Genomic DNA, 21,636 nt, shown 5'->3' on the forward strand with positions numbered 1-21,636 from the left:
TTGCGGCCCAGCCAATATAATGATATGTAAGAAACATTTTATTTATTAATTAATTTATTTACTTTGGTAGATATTTTTTATTGTTTCAGAGAGGAAGGGAGAGGGAGAGAGAAATAGAAACATCCATGAGGAGAGAGAATCATGGATCGGCTGCCTCCCTCATGCCCCCCACTGGGGATTGAGCCCACAACCCCAGGCATGTGCCCTTGACTGGAATCGAACCTGGGACCCTTCAGTCCTCATGCCAACACTCTATCCACTGAGCCACACCAGCTAGGACTTATGTAAGAAATTTTATAACTTAATTTTTACAATATCCTGTTATACATAATCTATATATATAACAGCCTAAGCAACCCAATGACCGAATGACCGGTTGACCGGTTGCTATGATGCGCACTGACCACAAGGAGGCAGACGCTCAATGTAGGAGCGGCCCCCTGGTGGTCAGTGCACTCCCACAACAGGAGCGCCCCTCAGCTGACCTTTAGGAACCAGACGCTGGATTCATGGCTGGTAAGCACAGCTGCAGCTGTGCTACCAAGCGGCAGGGGCAGGCACAGTGGGGCCAGGATAAGTGGGAGTAGCATGGCGCCCACCGGGGCTCTGCCCTGGCTGCCTGCCACTTTGCACACTACTACATCTCTCAGTCCCGGATTGTGAGAGGGCGCAGGCCAGGCTGAGGGACCCCACCAGTGCACGAATCCATGCACCAGGCCTGAAGTTATTAATAATGAACTACAACGTTCACTAATGACTGATTACTATAATTGTGCTGCATTTGTTTCCCTTACGCACCTTATGCACAGGCGCATCATTTCTCTCCACTAATACTAGCAGCGAATATTTTAGCAGCCGATTGCCATGTCATTAGTCTTGGACTGACTTGGTTGGTGTGCGCAACAGGAAATATTTTGCTTTCGGAGAACAAGTAAAATAGGTTTATTTGCATTATGCTTATTAATTTGTGAAGTTATTCAGTGTCTGGTAGGTTAATGTTCAAGAAAAAATATTAATTTTTATTAAAAGGTTCTATTATTTTATGTTAATGATGACTCATTTATTTCAGCCCTTAGTATTCAGCATGTCTCTATGGAAATAAACCTACATTTCTATGAAAATTGAAGCTTTTGTATTTTTGCAGCCCACATAAACTTAAACCTTGTTTATTTGGCCTGTGTTAGCCTTTGAGTTTGACATGCTTGGTCTAAAAGATCATCCTACCAAATTGTGAGTGCCCAGGGTTCTCTGGGGAAGCCTTAAAAGATTCATGAGCCCAAACCCGCATAAGGAAAGTTAGAGCATGATGGAAGAAGACTAGATAGAGTTCCCTTAAAACAAAGGATTTGCTCCAAGTGTTCTAACAACTGTTAGGACTTCATAATCCTAATTTTATTTGTTAATAACTGCCAGGAGCCAATTCCAGCATGTCATAATTACAAGAGTTTTATCAAAAGGTTGATGAAACTTGAGGGCTCAACAAGGGCTGAGTCACATATGTAATTACCTGTTGGAGTGGCTAGAGGGCACTTCCCCCAAACCTGAATAGGATGATTGTCTACTGCCAGACAGCTCAGGGCATCTTAATCTACATGTTATTGCTTCCTGTTGACCAAACACCTGAACAGCTGTAGGCTATTCCCCAATCTGACAATGCTTCTGTACACTCTACCCTTTGAAGTGTATTATCTCCTCCTTGCCTTAGGACGAATTGTGTTAATAAAAAGCAAGGGGTCTTGAGACAAGGAGAGTCTTTAGCTCCTTTAGCTGAAGCTCCTCTGACCCCCAATGCCTTTCAAAACTATCTTTCATCTTTGGACTTCTACTTAATCTACACACAGACTTTCTCCAGATTGCTGAACCCTTCCTAATGCTGGGACAAAAACCCCGGCAAATAACCATAACCAAGATCACAAATGTTTCTCTAAATTCCTTTGTTGTGAATTTTATAATACATCCTTATTCAAATCTGTTGACTCGCCCTAGCTGGTTTGGCTCAGTGGATAGAACGTCAGCCTGCGGACCAAAGGGTCCCGGGTTTGATTCTGGTCAAGGGAACATACTTTGGTTGCAGGCTCCTCTCCGGCCTGGGCCCTGGTCAGGGATTGTGCAGGAGGTAGCCAACAGATGTGTTTCTCTCTGTTTTTCCCTCTCCCTAAAAATCAATGGAAAATTTCCTCAGGTGAGGATTAACAAAAATAAAGCAAAAAAAAAAAAAATGTTGACTCATCTGTTAATTCAACACCCACTAAGAGAAAAAAGGGTCTTCCCATTTATCAAGGGCCTAGCATGTGCCTGGCACTAGGCTAGCCATCCACAGACATGACCTTCTTGAATCTTCCCAGGAACTTGCAAGATGGGTGTCATTATCCCTGTTTTACAGAAATGGAAACTGAAGTTAGGAGGGCAGCTAACTTGCCCAGATTCACCTAAGAAGGCTCTCTGCGAGTATGCTGTGAGAGAAACAACTTCTTATTCTGGAAGTTTTACAATCTAATGGCAAGAAAGACACACAAACAACCATAATATAAACCAGAGGAAATAAATAGGAAGATAAAGATATAAGCAAAATGTACATAGAGCACATAAAAAGGGGAACTTCGTTCTGACTTGGCAGGGCAGGTGTTTGGGCTGGGCCCTAAAACATAAGTAGGATTTAAAATAGAATAAGCATATATCCCTAGAACGTTGCTTGAGCTAAGCCACAGAAATATGAGAAAGCAATTGTCTGTATGATTGGAGCACAGAGACAGTAGAGGCAGAGAGGGGGAATGAAGCCAGATCACAAATGATCTTGAAGGCTATACTGTGGAGTGTGGACTTGATTCTGAAAGCAATTAGAAGCCAACAGATGGTCCAGTGCTGGCTACATCACAGTTCTCAAGGTGTGGTCCATGAGAGAGAGTCCTTGAGACCTTTCAGAGGGTCTATGAGGTCAAAAATATTTTTGAAAAAAAAATTTAATAGAATTTTATAGAGAAAGGGAGGGCGAGAAAGAGAGAGGGAGAGAGAGAGAGAGAGAGAGAGAGAGAGAGAGAGAGAGAGACATCCATGTGACAGCAAAACATTGACCTACTGCCTCCTGCACATCCCCTACTAGGGATTGAGCCTGCAACCCTGTCATGAGCCCTGACTGGGAATTGAACTGGCAACCTTTTGGTGCACAGGACATCCAACCAACTGAGCCACACTGGCCAGGGCCAAAACTATTTTTATGCGGCTGATAATGATAATAATAATAATAATAATAATAATAATTTATTTGCCTTTTAAAAAAATATATTTTATTGATTTTTTACAGAGAGGAAGGGACAGGGATAGAGAGTTAGAAACATCGAAGAGAGAGAAACATCGATTAGCTGCCTCCTGCACACTCCCCACTGGGTATGTGCCCGCAACCAAGGTACATGCCCTTGACCGGAATCAAACCTGGGACCCTTGAGTCCGCAGGCCGACGCTCTATCCACTGAGCCAAACCGGTTAGGGCAATTTATTTGCCTTTTAAAAATTGTGGTAAAAAGCACATAGCATCTCTCTTCCAACTTTTTTTTTTAAATATATATTTTTATTGATTTCAGAGAGGAAGGAAGAGGGAGAGAAAGATAGAAACATCAATGATGAGAGAGAATCATTGATTGGCTGCTTCCTGCATGCCCCCCACTGGGGATAGAGCCCGCAACCCGGGCATGTGCCCTTGACTGGAATCGAACCTGGGACCCTTCAGTCAGCAGGCTGACGCTCTATCCACTGAGCCAAACCGGTCAAGGTGAAACAAATGTTCTTGATGAAAAAGTAAAAATTATGAATTTTAACTTTATTCAATCTTGACTCTTGAGTACATATCTTTATAATATTCTGTATGATGAAATGTGATAAAGGCATAAAGCTCTTAAGCGATATATATCAAGCTATGAAATTTGTGGAAAATCACTTTTGGTATTGTTTGAGTTGAAAGGAGATCTAGCTGCCTTTTTCATGGAAGACCACTTTTACTTGATAGGATGATTGACAGGCAAACTATGGTTATAGAGACTCGGGTATTTGGCAGACATTTTCTCAAAATGTAATGAAATGCAACTGTTACTTCAAGGAAAACAACTAATAATACTTGCCAATAATAAAATTTACGTTTTCGGGCCTGGCCAGTGTGGCTCATTTGGTTGGAGCATCATCCAGTGCACCGAAGGGTCAAGGTTTAATTCCCAGACAGGGCACATACTCACATTTTGGGTTCAGTCCCTGGTCAGGGTGCATATAGGAGGCAACCGATTGATGTTTCGCACTCTCTCTTTCTCAAATCAACAAAAAATATATGCTTGGGTGAGGATTAAAAATAAATAAATAAAATTCAGGTCTTCATGTGAAATTAGAATTCTGGGAAACTTGTATCTGCCAATAGAGTAGATTCCACTTATTTGTGGGAGATATGTTCCAAGGCCCCCAGTGGATGCCTAAAACCTCAGCTAGTCCCAAACCCCTTTATATATAGTATTATGTTTTTTCCTATGCAGATATACCTATGATGAAGTTTAAATCATAAATTAGGCACAGTTATTATTAACAATAATAACTAACAAAGTAGAAGAACTATAACAATACACTATAATAAAAGTCATGTAAATGTGGTCTCTCTCTTTCTTTCTCTCTCAAAATCTTATTGTGCTGTACTCACCCTTCTTCTTCCTGTGATGGTATGAGATGATTCAATACATACATGATGGGATGAAGTGGCTGCACAAAAGAATGATTCACATCCCAGATGGGATGGAGTGGGATGACATGAGATTTCATTACAATACTTAGAAGGGCACATACTTTAAAACGTATGAATTGTTTATTTCTGGTATTTTTCCATTCAATATATTTGGACCACACTTGACCTCAGGTTACCTAAGACATGGAAAGTAAAATGCAGTAAGTGGAGACTGCTATAACCTGAAGAATCCTATATAATAAAAGAGTAATATGCAAATTGACCGTCACTTCAACACACAAGATGGCTGCCCCCATGTGGACAGCAGGGGAGGGACCAGGTCTGCAAGGGAGGGCAGTTGTGGGTGATCAGGCCAGCAGAGGAGGGCAGTTGGGAGGGACCAGGCCTGCAAGGGAGGACAGTTGGGGGCGATCAAGCCTGCAGGGGAGGGCAGTTAGGGGTGACCAGGCAGGCCGGGCTGAGGGACACCCCCCCTCCCCTGCATGAATTTCATGCACCGGGCCTCTAGTATTATTTATATTAGCACACAATGGGTTCATTCTTATAATTTTAAATACACTGATAAATATTTCAAATTTTTGTTTTAATTTTAAATATGATAAATAGTTATATAAACATATGTATAAAGCTCAATCATTTTTAAGAGTGTAAGGGAGTCCTGACGCAAAGAGCTTAAGAACTGGTGATTTAGAGGCTGAGTGAAATATGATCAGAGCGGTTTTCTTTTTTTAATCTTCACCTGAGGATATTTTTCCATTGATAGAACAAGAGAGGGGAAGACTGAATGTAATGAACGTTCTAACATCTCAATGCAAAGAAGTAGCCAATGTACAGGGAAAATGTTTCAACTCAGTAAAAAACTTTAAGAATACTCAAAACTACAAGAAAATACCATTTTTAATCTGACTGGCAATGCTCAAGAATTGTGGTAATAGATTTAGTTGGTGAAGGTGCAGAGAAAAAGTAATTTTCATACATAGATGATGGATAAACAGACCTTTACTAAACATTAACATCTATCAATATTGAAAATATACATATGTGTTGACCCAGAAATTCAACTTTTAGAAATTTATTCTACAAATGTATGTGTGTTTGTTCAAAATTACATATACACAGCAAAAAATTGCATATATATGTATTTGAAAATAATGAGTTTGTTTTATGGGACTAATATAGCATTATCTCGAAAAACTTTTGTTAGTGAAAAAACAAGGTATAAGGTGCCATCCTCTGTGAAAAATATATGAGTGTGTGTGAGTGTGTGTGTGTGTGTGTGTGTGTGTGTGTGTGTGTTGTAGATGTGTAGGCTCCATAAAGATATGCAAGAATTACAATGGCTGCCTCTGAGGTGGAGAATTAGATGGCTGCAAGACAATAATGGAAGGGAGATATACTTGTTACTATGTAACCTTTCATATCTTTTTTATTCTTAGAGAGAGAGAGAGAAACATCAATTTGCTTTTCCACTTATTTATTCATTCACTTAAAAAATATATTTTTTTTATTGATTTCAGAGAGGAAGGGAGAGAAAGGAAAGGGAGAAACATCAATGATGAGAGAGAATAATTGATCGACTGCCTGCTGCAAGCCCCAAACTGGGGATCGAGCCTGAAACCTGGGCATGTGCCCTGACCGGGAATCAAATTGTGACCTCCTGGTTCATAGGTCAATGCTCAACCACTGAGCCATGCGGCTGCGCTATTTATGCATTTACTAGAGGCCCGGTGCACGAAATTCGTGCATGGGTAGGGCCCCTAGGCCTGGCCAGCAATTAGGGCCAATTGGGACCTTCTTTACCCTGGCTGCCGGCCGCTGGCCGGGGCCTTCCTTCGTTCCGCACCGCCCCCTGGTGGTCAGTGCACGTCATAGCGAGTGGTTGAACTCCTGAGGGGACAATTTGCATATTAGCCTTTTATTATATAGGATTGGTTCATTCTTGTATGTGCTCTGACTGGGGGTTGAACCGACAATCTTGGCATATCAAGACAATCCCCTAACCAGCTGAGCTACTGGGCCAGGGTCTTCTATATCTTTTTAAAATTTCACATCAGGTATATATATTATATTCAATTTTTTTACTTAAATAATTAAGCAAAAGAAAATAGTTTCCACAACAGTTGGTGAAGGTCTTATCTATGGTTGATGCAGTGATGTGGACAGCTGGAGACTGATGTGACAGACATTGCAAAAGTGTAATTTATTGGTCTTATTCATAAGAGCCAACAACTGAAAACAACCCAAATGTCCACCAATAAAAGAAAGAATAAACAAATTGTGGCATACTCACAAAATGGGATATTACTCAGCAATAAAAGAGTGAACTACTGATACAAGCAACAATGTGAATGAACTCCAAAAACATTCTGTTGAGACAAAGAGTTCAGACACAAAAGATTACAATTGAATGACTCCACTTATATGGAATTGAAGAACAGGTAAAATTAAGCTATAGTAATAGAATCAGGATAATGGTTCCTTAAAGGGTAATGGGGATTGAGTGGAAGGGGGCATGAAGGTACTTTCTATCTTGATTGGGGTGGTGGTTACATGGGCATATAAATTTACCAAAACATTAAATTATACACTTTAGATCCATGTATTTCACTGTATCTAAATTTTTCCTGAAAAAGCCCTGACCAGTTTGACTCAGTGGTTAGAGCCTGTGGACTGAAGGGTCTCAGGTTCAATTCCAGTCAAGGGCATGTATCTCAGTTGCAGGCTCGATTCTTGGCCCCCATCAGGGTGCGTGTGGGAGGCAACCAGTCCATGTGTCTCTCTGACATCAAAGTTTCTCTCATTTTGTCTCTCCCCTTTCCTTCCATTCTCTCTAAAGGATCAATGGAAAAAAATATCCTCTGGTGAAGATTAACAAAAAATTATTTTTTTTAACCTAAAAAACAACACACAAATAAACAGGCTGATCAGGTAGCTCAGTTGGTTAGAATGTCTTTCTGATACACCAATATTGCAGGTACAATCCCCAATTAGGGGCACATGCAAGAATCAAACAATGAATGCATAAATAAGTGGAACAACAAATTAATGCCTCTTTCTTTTCCTCTCTCTCAAATCAATACATTTTTTTCTTGATTAATAAACAAAAACTGATGTAGTGGAAATAACATAAATGTTACTGTTAAAAATCTTTGAATTTGAAAACCATTTCTACTTCTTAGGTGTGTAAAGTCCCATAATCTTGATAGACTTTAATATTTTTATCTATAAAACTAGAGGCCCGGTGCATGAAATTCGTGCACGGGGTGGGGTGTCCCTCAGCCCAGCCTGCACCATCTCCAATCTGGGACCCCTGGAGGGATGTCAGACTGCCTGTTTAAGCCCGATCCCAGTGGACATCCCTCTCACAATCCAGGACTGCTGGCTCCCAACTTCTCACCTGCCTGCCTTCCTGATTGCCCCTAACCGCTTCTGCCTGCCAGCCTGATCACCCCCTAACCACTCCTCTGCGAGCCTGATTGATGCCTAACTGCTCCCCTGCCAGCCTGTTTTCCCCAAACTGCCCTCCCCTGCAGGCCTGGTCCCCCCCCCCAACTGCTCTCCCCTGCAGGCCTGGGTCCCCTCCAACCCCCCTCCCCTGCAGGCCTGGTCACCCCTAACTGCCCTCCCCTGCAGGCCTGGTCCCCCCCAACTGTTCTCCCCTGCAGGCCCGGGTCCCTCCCAACTGCCTTTCCCTGCAGGCCTGGTCGCCCCCAACTTCCCTCCTCTGCCGGCTTGGTCACCCCTAACTACCCTCCCCTGCTGGCTTGACCGCCCCCAACTGCCCTCCCTTGCAGGCCATCTTGTGGTGGCCATCTTGTGTCCACATGGGGGCAGGATCTTTGACCACATGGGGGCAGCCATCTTGTGTGTTGGAGTGATGGTCAATCTGCATATTACTCTTTTATTAGATAGGATAGAGGCCTGGTGCAGGGGTGGGGGCCAGCTGGTTTGCCCTGAAGGGTGCCCCGGATCAGGGTGGGGGTTCCCTTGGGGCATGGGGCAGCCTGGGCGAGGCGCCTGTGGTGGTTTGCAGGCTGGCCACGCCCCCTGGTGACCCAAGTGGAGTCCCTGGGATCTGGGGTTTATTTATCTTCTACAATTGAAACTTTGTAGCCTGGAGCGGAGCCAAGCCTTCTGCTTGCTCCGTGGCGGCAGCCATTTTTTTTGGGATTTATGTATCTTCTATAATTGAAACTTTGTAGCCTTAAGCGAGGCCTGGGCCAGCCAGGGTGTGCGAAAAGCTTGGCTTCTTCCGTTGCCGGGGGCAACCTTAGCCTCCTGATCTTTCCAGCTCTGTGGCTGCCGCCATTTCTTTTTGGATTTATGTATCTTCTATCATTGAAACTTTGTAGCCTTGAGTGGAGGCCTAGGCCGGCAAGGGCAGGCGGAAAGCTTGGCTTCCTCCATTGCCAGGGAAACCCAAGCCTCCCTCCTGCTCTCTGTGGCCGTAGCCATGGTGGTTGGGTTTATTTGCATATTTGCTCCTGATTGGCTGGTGGGCGTGGCTTGTGGGTGTAGCAGAGTGATGGTTAATTTGTATATTATTCTTTTATTAGATTGGATGGGAAAGTTGTTTACCTCATTTCATTTTATTGTGGTAAAATATATATAACATAAATTTACTGTTTAACCATTTTAAGTGTACAGTTTTATAGCATTAAGTACATTTAAAGATATATATTTTTATTGATTTCAGAGGGGAAGGAGACGGAGACAGAGATAGAACATCAATGATGAGAGAGAATCATTGATCAGCTGCCTCCTGCATGCCCCACACTGGAGATCGAGCCCACAATCCGGGCATATGTCCTGACTGGGAATCGAATCATGACCTCTTGGTTCATAGGTTGATGCTCAACCACTGAGCCACGCTGGCTGGACTAAGTACATTTAATTTTGTGTAACCATTATCATTATCCATATCTGTAACTTTTTCACTTTACCAACTGAAACTGTACCTATTAAACACTAAATCTCCTTTCCCTTCTCCCCTCAGTCCCTGACAACCATGCTTCTGCTTCCTGTTTCTGTGAACTGGACTACACTAGATACTTTATATAAGTTGAATCATACAATATTTGTCTTTTTTGTGACTGGCTTATTTCACATAGCCTAATTCTTCAAGGCTCATCCATGCTGTAACATGTGTCAAAATTCCCTTGTTTATTTATTTATTTTTAAATGACAAACTTTTTATATACATATTTTTATTGATTTCAGGAAGGAAGGGATAGGGAGAGAGACATGAAACATCAGTGATGAGAGAGAATCATTAATTGGCTGCCTCCTGCACGCCCCACTGGGAGTGGAGCCCACAACCTGGGCATGTGCCCTGACCAGGAATTGAACCATGATCTTCTGGGTCATAGGTTGACACTCAACCACTGAGCCATGATGTCTGGGTGGTCCTTTTTATTTTTATAGAATTGGTAGTAATGGCCCCATTTTATTTATGATTTTACTTATTTGAACTTCTCTCTTTTTTTCCTTAGTCAATCTAACTAAAGTTTTGTCAATTCTATTGAATTTCTTCCTCACTGTTTTTTTTTTTTTTAATATATTTTATTGATTTTTTACAGAGAGGAAGGGAGAAGGATAGAGAGTTAGAAACATCGATGAGAGAGAAACATCTATCAGCTGTCTCCTGCACACCCCTCACTGGGGATGTGCCTGCAACCAAGGTACATGCCCTTGACCGGAATCGAACCCGGGACTCTTCAGTCCGCAGGCCGATGCTCCATCCACTGAGCCAAACCAGTTAGGGCCTCACTGGGTTTTTGAGAGTTAAATAACATTTAACATTCCTAAAGAAGAAATACAAATGGTCAAAAGTTATATTTTAATTATTTCCTTAGATAATTCACAGAAATTAGGTGAACAGTAAGATACCATTATTTTATCAAATTGGCATTGCTATTAACAAAGCCCACCTGGAATTCATCCTCGTGTGTGGGCTTAGTTACTAGGAGATACTTAGGGGAGCTTAGGGAGATTGGTAATATTTTATTTATTGATCTGGGAGCTGGTTATATGTTTTAAAAATTCATCAAGCAATGGGGAGTTATCATTTACTTGGTATAGACTAATAGTTTTACATGACGAAAAGAATTCCTGAATTGGATGCTGGTGATGGTTGTAGAACAATGTGAATGTTTTATTTAATGCCAATGAATTGTACACTTAAAAATGGTAAAATAGTAAACTTTACATGTATTTCACAAAAATTTTTTAAAAACATTGTTATAGCCCTAACCAGTTTGGCTCAGTGGATGGGGCGTCGGCCTGTGGATTGAAGGGTCCCAGGTTCGGTTCTGGTCAAGGGCATGTACCTTGGTTGCGGGCACATCCCTGGTGGGAGGTGTGCAAGAGGCAGCTGATCGATGTTTCTAACTCTCGATCCCTCTTCCTTCCTCTCTGTAACAAATCAATAAAATATATTTTTAAAAACAAACAGAAAACAAAAAAAACATTGTTATATACTTACAATTTTTACACGTTTCTGTATGTAAGTTATATTTTAATTATTAAAAAAATGTAGTACCTAGTTTGGGAGCTTGTAGTAAGCTGACACTGCTGGTGCAAGTGTAACTGATATCTTTCTGGAAGGCAATCTGGCAGCATGTGTCAAAAGCCATAAATTTTGACTCAGCAATTCTACATTTAGGAATTTATCCTAAGGAAATATTTAAGATGTTTGCAAAGCTGTGTGTAAAAGGACATTTACTGTAATGTTGTTTATTATAATGTTGTTAACAGCAAAAAAATAAATAAAAAACACCTAATCCTACATAGTAAAAGGCTAATATGCAAATTGCCCGAACGGCAGAATGACCGGTTGCTATGATGCGCACTGACTACCCGGGGGAAGACACTCAATGCAGGAGCTGCTCCCTGGTGGTCAGTGCACTCCCACAGGGGTAGCACTGCTCAGCAAGAATCCCAGAGCCGGGCTTACAGCTGGTGAGCGAAGCTGCGGTGGCAGGAGCCTCTCCTGCCTCCCTGGCAGTGCTAAGCCGGCAGTCGGACATCCCCCAAGGGCTCCTAGACTGTGAGAGGGCGCAGGCGGCCTGAGGGACCTCCCCTCCCCCCGTGTACACAAATTTCATGCACCGGGCCTCTAGTGTCCTATTAAAGGGGACCAGGGCTTTCTGGATTTCAGCTTAGAGGAGGCCTAGGTGCAACTTCCTTCAGTTGTCTTCAATGTGGGTTCATCTGACACCAGCCACATCCACCATGCTGCCAAAGTTCTATCCCAACAAGATCAAAGTCATATATCTGAGCTGCACCAGTGAGGAATTTGATGTCATGTCTGCCCTGGCTCTCACAATTAGCCCCCTGGGTCTGTCTCCAAAAAAGGTTGGTGATGGCATTGCCAAAGCAACCAGTGATCGAAACGGTCTAAAGCAAGCATGTCAAACTTGCGGCCCACAGGCCGCATGCGGCCCACAACAAATATTTTCGCGGCGTAGCCAATATAACAGTATGTAAGAAATGTTTTAATAAAAATTTCGTAACTTTATTTTTACAATATCCTGTTATACATAATCTATATATATAAAAGGCTAATATGCTAAGTGTCCGACTGTCCGACCGGTCGCTATGACGTCACTGACCACCAGGGGGCAGATGCTCAATGCAGGAGCTGCTGAGCTGCAGTGACTTGGCAGCGGCAGTTCTTGGGTGATGCACCCCAAAACCAGAGAGGAGAGAGCCTGATTTCTTGTGGTGCTGCACAATTCCACCTTCAGCCATCGGTTATGTTGTTGCTGGGGCACTGTTGGCCCCGAATCTGGTTTACTGCACACTTGCATTTGTGTTCCACACCCTGTATGACAGCAACTTTGCAGAGTGCCCTCTCCCACTCTGGGACCCCTTGGAGGATGTCGGAGAGCCAGTTTTGGCCTGTTCCCTGCAGGCCAGGCTGAGGGACCCCACCTGCTGGAGGGACCTCGCTCATTCCGCAGATGCCCTTCGAGCCACCATGCCACCCCAGGTGCAGCCGGCCGGGGAGGGACCATGGGAGGTTGGTTCCAGGGTGTGTCCGGCCCATCTTGCCCAGTCTTGCTGGCCACCTTCTAATTCAGTGGTCGCCAACCTTTCAGATCTCATGGACCACCAGTGGTCCGCGGACCACCAGTTGGTGACTGCTCTTTTTATTTAAAATATATTTTATTGCTTTTTTACAGAAAGGGAGAGGGATAGAGAGTTTAGAGAGTTAGAAACATCGATGAGAGAGAAACATGGATCAGCTGCCTCCTGCATACCTCCTATTGGGGATGTGCCTGCAACCAAGTACATACCCTTGACCAGAATTGAACCTGGGACCTTTCAATCCACAGGCTGACGCTCTATCCACTGAGCCAAACTGGTTAGGGCTCTTTTTTAAAAAAAAAATAGATTTTATTTATTTTTTACAGAGAGGAAGGGAGAGGGCTAGAGAATTAGAAACATCGATGAGAGAGAAACATCAATCAGCTGCCTCCTGCATGACCCCTACTGGGGATGTGCCCGCAACCAAGGTACATGCCCTTGACCGGAATCGAACCTGGGACCCTTCAGTCCGCAGGCTGACAATCCATCCACTAAGCCAAACCAGCTAGGGTGACCGTTCTTCTAATTAATTTCCTTTCAATGTGCACAAATTCGTGCACCAGGTCACTAGTGATTAATAACGAACTACGATGTTCTCTAATGACTGATTACTATAATCATGTTGCATTCATTTTCCTTACAAGCTTTACATGCAGGCACACCGTTTTTCTCCACTAATACTAGCAGTGAATATTTTAACAGCCGATTGCCATGTCATTAGTCTTGTACTGACTTGTTTGGTGTGTGCAACAGGAAATATTTCACTTTCAGAGAACAAGAAAAATAGGTTTATTTGCATTACACTTATTAATTTGTGCAGTTATTCGGTTTCTGGTAAGTTAATGTTCAAGAAAAAATATTAATTTTTATCAAAAGGTTCTATTATTTTATGTTAATGATGACTCATTTATTTCAGTCCTTTGTATTCAGCATGTCTCTATAGAAATAAACCTACGTTTCTATGAAAATGGAAGCTTTTGTTTTTTTTGTGGCCCACATAAACGTAAATCTTGTTTATTTCGCCTGTGTTAGCCTTTGAGTTTGATATGCTTTGTCTAAAAATTACAGTGAGCCCTGGCCAGGTAGCTCAGTTGGTTAGAGTGTTGTCAGAAATTCTAAGGTTGCGGGCTTGATCCCTGGTCAGGGCATGTAAAAGAATCAACCAATGAATGCATAAATAAGTGGGACAGCAAATCAATGTTTCTCTCTCTTTAAAAAATTAATAAATTGCCCTGGCTGGTTTGGCTCAGTGGATAGAGCATCGGCTTGCAGACTGAGGGGTCCTGAGTTCGATTCCAGTCAAGGGTACATGCCTGGGTTGCGGGCTCGGTCCCCAGTGGGGGGTGTGCATGAGGTGGCCAATTGATGATTCTCTCTCATCATTGATGTTTCTATCTCTTTCCCTCTCCCTTTCTCTCTGGAATCAATAAAGATATATTTAAAAAATTAATAAATTAAGAATAAAAAAAAGATTACAGGTGAAACTGACCATTCAGTACAAATAAGCCCAGATTGAGATAATACCTTCTGCCTGATCAGCAAAGTCCTCAAAGAACTGCCGAGAGATAGAAATAGGCAAGAAAACGTTAAGCACAGTGGAAATATCACTTTTTAAATTGGTTTTCTCTCTCTCTCTCTTTTTTTTTTTTTTTGTTTTTAGAGAGAGAGAGGAAGGGAGAGGGAGAGAAACATTCTTAGGTACATTAAATTAAACCCGAAACCTGGGTATGTTCCCTGACTGGGAATGCAACCAGCAAACTTTCAGTGCATGGGATGATGCTCAACCAACTGAGTCACACTGGCCAGGGCTGGAAATATCACTTTTGGTGAGATTGTTAACATTACCCAACAGATACAGCACCAATCTTTAGCTAGAGACTCTCTGGAACCATTAAAGAGACCCTGGTAACTTCCCAGTCTGTGGTCCTTAATGTTGATGGCTGCCACCCTCATGATATCATAGATGACATCAACAGTGGTGCAGTGAAATGTCCAGTTAATTAAGAGCCACAAAGGAGCCCTGGCTGATTTGGCTCAGTGGATAGAGTGTCGGCCTGCAGACTGAAAGGTCCAGGGTTTGATTCTGGTCAAGGGCACAGGCCTGGGTTGTGGGCTCAATCCCCAATAGGGGGCGTGCAGGAGGCAGCCGATCAATGGTTCTCTCTCATCATTGATGTTTCTATCTCTCTATCCCTTCCCCTTCCTCTCTGAGGTCAATAAAAATATATTAAAAAAAAAAAAGATCCACAAAGGAAAATATTTCAATTAAAGATCATTTGACAACCAAAAAAAATGAGGCGGGGACCCAGAAATATATATGCTGTAGTTATACAATGAAATATATGAAGCCATAAAAATGTTGTAGGTTAATATTTATCAGCATGATAATATGTTTATGCTACATCAAGTGAAAAATGTTAGATATAAATATTAAAGACCTAAAAAGCAACAAAAAATTTGACAGCAATCATCTAGAAACAGTTTGATATAGCAGACAGCCTTAGGCTGGGGGTCAAGATAACTGTTTTAGCCCTGATGTTGTTACTAACCCTTTGGGTGGTTTCAAGCAAGTCACATCTTTGTGGGCCTCTGTAACTCCCATCTTTAAAATGTGGAGTTGGGTGAAATCTGGCTTTAAACTGTGTTATGAAAAATGCAACATTTCTGTAATAGTGGGAGGGCACATGAAGAGAGGGGGAGGTTTGGTGAGCAGGTTTATGGATTCCTTATTTCCACTTCAAATTTAGTAACTTCATTTTAAGTCATCAGATTTTATTAGAAGGGAATATTCCACTACTAATAAAAACAGGTGGAAAGTACTAGACCTTTCATGTATCCACATTCCCTGGAACTACTTTTTCTTGGCTTTTCTTCTTATTTCCTCCTTGTTCTGAACATGGAATGAAAGATTCTGACTGAAATATACATTGTAAAATTCTGGCTGAAATATACATATTTTTTTCTTTTGGCTTTCCTCCCTTTTTCCCTATGCAGAAGTGAAATTAAAGATGAACAGGCCTAAGCAAGAATCAGCATGGAAACTTCCAGCAATTTCGCAGATAGTTTTCAGGAAAATTAGGAAAGTTCTCAGTTTCAAAAGAGCCACCAAGTGACACACAAAAGTTAAAGTGACAAACAGAAGTTTACATCTCATTATCCTGTGATTTTAAGAGTTGCTTTTGAATTTTTTTATTTTTTTTTTGTCATGGGGAATGATCTTCAGAGGTAACTTCTTTGCATTTCTTACATATGATCTCCCTAGCTATCATCATGAAAACCATTAGGGCAATTTTCTCCACCTTAAGGTAGGGGACTGGAATGGGTAAAGAGGAATGAATCAAGGCCCCATTCTCTTCAGGCATCCTCAGCTTCGGTTTCAGGGCAAGATAGACCCAAGTCTATTTCCCAGTTTTCTGATTCAGATTAAGTTGCTTATCCTTTAAGTCAAATTCTCAAAGCTGCTACAATGGAGGTGAGTGAGGACACATAATATCTGCAAATCATGGCACATCTTCAGAGAAGAATTACAAATTTCTTAAAGTATTGTAGAACTTTAATCTTCTAGGTTAAAAAAAAATTACCTCTTGGTTTGAAGACAGCTTGGTGTGTTGAAAAGCCTGGATGAAGGTGACTGAAATCTTCAGTCTATTCACACCAGCCTCTAGGTGCCCTGGGACAAATTACTTCCCTTGACCAGGGAATTTTACCATTGGGAGCATTGGAGTAGATGGTTCCTAAAATACTCTTGATTTAGATATTCTAAGGACAAATTATTGAGGAAACGATCTCCAGTTGTTTGTTCAGTCTTCAGAATCACCAGAGGACCTAATTTGAGGTTAGGCAATCAGTTGGCCCTTAATGTTCTACGCTCTGTGCTTCAGACCATGCTGTCTAAAGGCAGGGAATCTGTGTCTCCTTGAAATGACGGGCTGTTGTTCTCTCATTGATTGGGATTCTTCACCTTCAGAGGTCCACTGAGAACTTCAGTTCACCATCATTTTCTCTATACAATGGTATTTCTGCAATCAGATGTAAGATGGTGATCTGGACCACCCCCAACAACATTTCACCCAATTCTCCAGATAGCCCTTTCACTAATTTCTTTCATTCCTCCTTCATCACTGTGTCACGGTCCCTTTAAGGCAGCGGCCATAGTTGAGTGGTGGGAGTAGCTGTTGGCAAGCAAAGACTCGCAGGATTTGGCCTACCCTGGGCCACTTACCGCGCAGGCTCAGGACTCGGGGCTTGATGGGAAAGGAAGGAGGGGCTTAAGGTGCGCCTGCGCATCAGGGGCGCGCGCAAGGGGCTGGTTTAGTGATCCCTTTAAGAAACCGCAGGCGGAGGAATTTCTCTGAGAGAAAATAATCCTACTCACGGGGCCCCTTGGAGGCCATTAACCCCCCGAGTCCCAGCCCCCACCCCCTTTCCTGGGCAGGCCCTACCGCCCACGCGCGCACCCGTGGGATCGCAAGATATCCCACCCAGCGCGCAGCACCCGCCACCTCCCCACTTTCAGGCACCAGGTTCGGCCGGATCCCAGGAAGCTGCCTTGAGGCGGCCGTGGCTGCAGTGTGGGCGGGGGCCGGGGGCCCGAGAGGTTGCACCGCCACCGCGCCGGGAGCCGCAGCGGTTCCAAGCGGGGCCCAACATGGCGGAGAGAGAGGTGGAGTCCGGCCCCCGAAGGAGGGTAGGTGAGGTGAGGCTGAACTCGGGTGGCGGGCGGCGGGGGGCGGGGCGGGAGCTGCGTCCCGGGCCGGGGCCGGGAATGGCCAAGCGCAGGCTCGTCGAGGGTCGCCGAGTTCGGGGAAGGTTGCGGGCAGGACTGAGGCAACCTTGGGTCTGGAGCGCGCTGGAGAGTACTCCTTCGGCAGGTGGGACAAAGATTTGCTGCTGGTTGGGAGGGGGAGGGGCGGGGGATGTTTGCTTTAAAAAATTTTTCCAGCATTGGGGGTCGGTTACTTGGGCCTGGGGATGGGACGTGTCATGTTCTTAAGTGCATCTTTAATAAATCAGTCTGGAAGTTTAACTGGGGAGAGGACCGGTGTGGGCGGTGGTGGCGGGAATAAAGTCGTGAGGGGGTCTCATCAGGGATAACCCGAGGGTTCTTTGGTAACACCATCGCGAATTCATTTTCTTGCCTCTTTTACCTCCTCTCCCCTTTACCGTTATAGACCAAGGTAGAGGTCGTGCTCTCACCTGTGAACAAGTGGGGTCGTCGGCATGTCCTGATTTAGGAGAAAGATTTTTGGCAACTATAAATGCCATGTTCTAGTCTAGTTTCTTTACCAACAATTAAGAACGTGGGAGAGTATGGCAAGTTTTGTCAACACAAGGATGTACCTAACCAATCTGCAGAGGTGAAGCCAGTTCTGTAGTTGTTAAGTGCCTTATAAAGTTTGTCTTGAAACTTTTAAAATTTAATTCCAAATGACTTTTTTCAGATGGAGAACAATATTGTGCTATCGATTGAGCAATATTTTTCAGACTTTTACAGCTCCCCCTCTCCTCTCCTCCCCCAGAATGTTAAGCAGTGAGTTCGCTATCAGGAATCTTCCTTTTGGGAATGGTCTCAAAATGATCAAATTAGTGCTAAGCCAACCGCGGAAAAAATTATTAATCTTTTAAAAAATGTGTTTTTATTGATTTTAGAGAGAGAGAGGAAGGGAGAGGGCATCGATGAGAATCTGAGAATTGGCTGCCCCCTCTATACCCGCTATTGGGGATCGTGCCGCCAGTGAGGGCTAGTGCCCTGACCAGGAATCCAGCCGGGGACCTCTTGGCTCATGGGTGCACGCCCAACCACACCAGCCGGGCACTACTTAGTCTCTATTGAGAATGATCGTTCTTAGCACAAAATTAGCAATCTCATGATATTAACATCTAACATTTTGAGTAAGTGCTTATTATATGCCTGGCACTGTGGTTTCTAGGAAAAATTTAACTTCACATTTAACTCTATGTAAAACCCATTTTTCAGATGAGGAGAAATGTAGGCATAGCGGGGTTAAGTAATTAAGATCAGATAGCTAGTTAAGACATTGAGCTGGGATTTCAATCCAGGTTTGTCTCAACTAAATCCTTGTGTTGGACGCCACATAGGCGTTTCTTTAATCTATGTTTCTCTCCTTAAAAGCTTGAATTATAAATAATCAAAGAAGTGTCTAGTATTTTTTTCAACAATTTATTAGGAAAATATTTTCAACTACACAGCAAAATTGAGAAGTTTACAGGGAACATCCGTATACCCACAACCTAGATTTACCATTAACATTTTACTGTACTTGTTTTAATCAATGTTTAGCTATATTTTATCCATTCACCAGTTATTTAGGCATTTCATTGCATTTTGAGCAATTAAAATTTAATGTTTATAGTATTAGTTTTATAAAATTTTAGATCCTCATGCAATAATTAGTCATAGATAGAACAGGTTAAGCTGTATGAAATAGGTCCAAGTGGTTCATTTAATATAAATATTGGGTGTGGAATGCACGTGTTTTTAAATTTTTCTTCAAGCTTTGAGTTTTATTTTATTATTGTTATTTTTTGCCTTTAGAAAATTCTTTTATTTTTAAAATCTCCCAATGTCTCTATATATTTTTCTCATAGAAAACTGTGGAGAGTGAACCTTCAAAAAAAAAAAAAAAAAGTTCAGAGGTCTAAATCTACTGAATTTGTTTTTTCTTAAAAAAAAATAAAACCCCCTTGCCCTGACCGGTTTGGCTAAGTGGATAGAGCGTCGGCCTGCGGACTGAAGGTTCCCAGGTTCGATTCCGGTCAAGGGCATGTACCTTGGTTGCGGGCACATCCCTAGTAGGGGGTGTGTAGGAGGCAGCTGATCAATGTTTCTCTCTCATTGATGTTTCTAACTCTCTATTCCTCTCCCTTCCTCTCTGTAAAAAAAATCAATAAAATATAATAAAAAAAAAGAAAACCCCCAAAAGGAAAGTCAATAATTTTTATACAAATATGTACAAAGAATTTCCCTCCCTTCCCCACGGTACTGAGAGTAGACGCCATCAGGGTACATTTTTGGAAAAGTAGGTTTTTGGTTTTACCTGTGTGGAAAGCTATTCCGGCGTGGGCGTGCTGAGAGTTTGGTCTGCCAGCCTAGGTGTGCTCCAAGCTTTGAGTTTTAAACTGGATTCTTCCTCATTAGGCTTGACCATATGGCATATGGCCACCAATAATGGGGGTAAATTACTTTAGATATTTAATGTCATTCAAGGAGATCTCTGAATTCTACTAAAGTTGTTGTTATTCACCTTATAAAATAGAATGTTCTAGAAAACATCTATGGTAACAAATTCAACTAGATTTTAAACATATTCTTCTTTTATAATACACTTAAAACTTTTAACTGTCTAAACTTTTTAGCTGTCTAAACTTTTAACAACATGTAAAATACATAGCACTTGTACAGGTTTCCTTTTAGTTTTACCAGTTTCATTGTGGTGGAGGGTTACATTCAGTATCTTTTGGGCTCCCTAATCCATTTTGGTTTTGATATTTGGTTAGAATGTTCAGTAGGGTTGTTCTGAATGGTACATGTGGTACATGTGTGCTTTTTTTCTATGCGGGCACCACTCGCAATGAACTCCACGTGGATTCCATCATGTGCCTGTGTGCGTGATAAACTCCACCTGGATTCCATCGCCTGCGTGCACAATAAACGTGGATTCCATCGTGTGTGTGGGAGATAAACTCCATGTCAATTCCATATGTATACTCCAAGGAAATTAGTAGGGACTATGCAGTACAGTATCTTTTAAAATAACTTGACTGTTTCCTTGAGGTAAGTTTAAACAAACGAAATAAGCGTAGATAGTAACTTTGTTATTTAATCTGAAATTGCATTATATTTATGATGCTTACTGCCTTTGACTTTTATAATCAGAACTCACAAAAAGTTGTTAAGCACATATGTTAGTTGATGAGCTCTATGCTAGGCATTGTGTTACGGTATTTGTGATTATTAGGGTAATATATTTTGGCTCTTGCTAAATTGTGAACTCCTTTCCGGTAGAGCCCATTTCATTGCTTTTTTGCATCTCTGAAACCTGTGATATTCACGTAATGGGAACTCAGAAAACATACTGATTTTTGGTAAGAGAAGTTAACCTGTTACAGTAGAGGCTCTATGGCTTTAGTACCAATTTATCTGCTTTGTATTTTTGGGAGCTTCTGTAAATCTTTCTTATCATCCTCTTTATCCCAAAGTTCTCTCCTGTGGATCCAGATTTAGGGATCTTCTGATTTTTCTGGGTTATGGTAAGGTGGGAGAGTGTATTTTAAGGTCATTGGGTTTAACAACCTTAAAGTTCTTTGTAGGCCTGCCTGAAGTCTTATTTTCATGCTTGTGGGCTGTTAGAATAATAGGTATGTATTGGCCAAGATTTTTTTTTTTAAAAAAAAGCTTTTATTGAATTTTTTCTTTTTTTTTTTTTTTTTAGAGAGAGTAAGGGGGGAAAGGGAAGGGAGGGAGGAAGGGGGAGAGAGAGAAAGAGGAAGAGAGAGAGAGAGAAAAAGAGAAACATCCATGTGTGAGAGAGAAACATGGATCCGATTGATTGCCTCCTGTATCCTGACCGGGCTCTGAACCTGCAACCTGGGCATGTGCCCTGACTGGGAATTGAACAGGCAACTGAGCCACATCAGCCAGGGTTAGATAAGATTAATATGATTGTATTCAGACCATATCTGAATGCTAGTCTCTCTGTGAACTTTTGAGGAAGCAAGTGCATCATAGTATATCCATCTATCATCTCTGCTGTAGAAAGCACCAAGTTTACATGAAAGCTAGTATTAAACACATACATCCTCTCTCTTAC

The 21,636-nt window shown here is 42.3% G+C and overlaps 1 protein-coding gene across 10 annotated transcripts in view; it reads left to right on the top strand.

The window, feature by feature from the left end:
* The first annotated feature begins 17,086 nt into the window (after positions 1-17,086).
* Positions 17,087-21,636, top strand: part of LOC308240171 (zinc finger MYM-type protein 4) — a 143,705-nt gene continuing 139,155 nt past the window's right edge. For 4 of the 10 annotated variants that reach the window (XM_080653106.1, XM_080653107.1, XM_080653111.1 and 1 more), the window contains exon 1: positions 17,087-17,492. In XM_080653106.1, the coding sequence (XP_080509232.1) occupies positions 17,454-17,492 (39 nt within the window). In that variant the 5' untranslated portion in view covers positions 17,087-17,453. Of the gene's footprint in view, positions 17,502-17,531; positions 17,677-21,636 lie in introns of those variants that run through there. The other 6 variants (XM_080653102.1, XM_080653109.1, XM_080653105.1 and 3 more) reach the window with 3 other exon arrangements.

This window comes from Plecotus auritus, assembly GCF_963455305.1.
Source record: "Plecotus auritus genome assembly, chromosome: 2".
NCBI lineage: Eukaryota > Metazoa > Chordata > Mammalia > Chiroptera > Vespertilionidae > Plecotus > Plecotus auritus.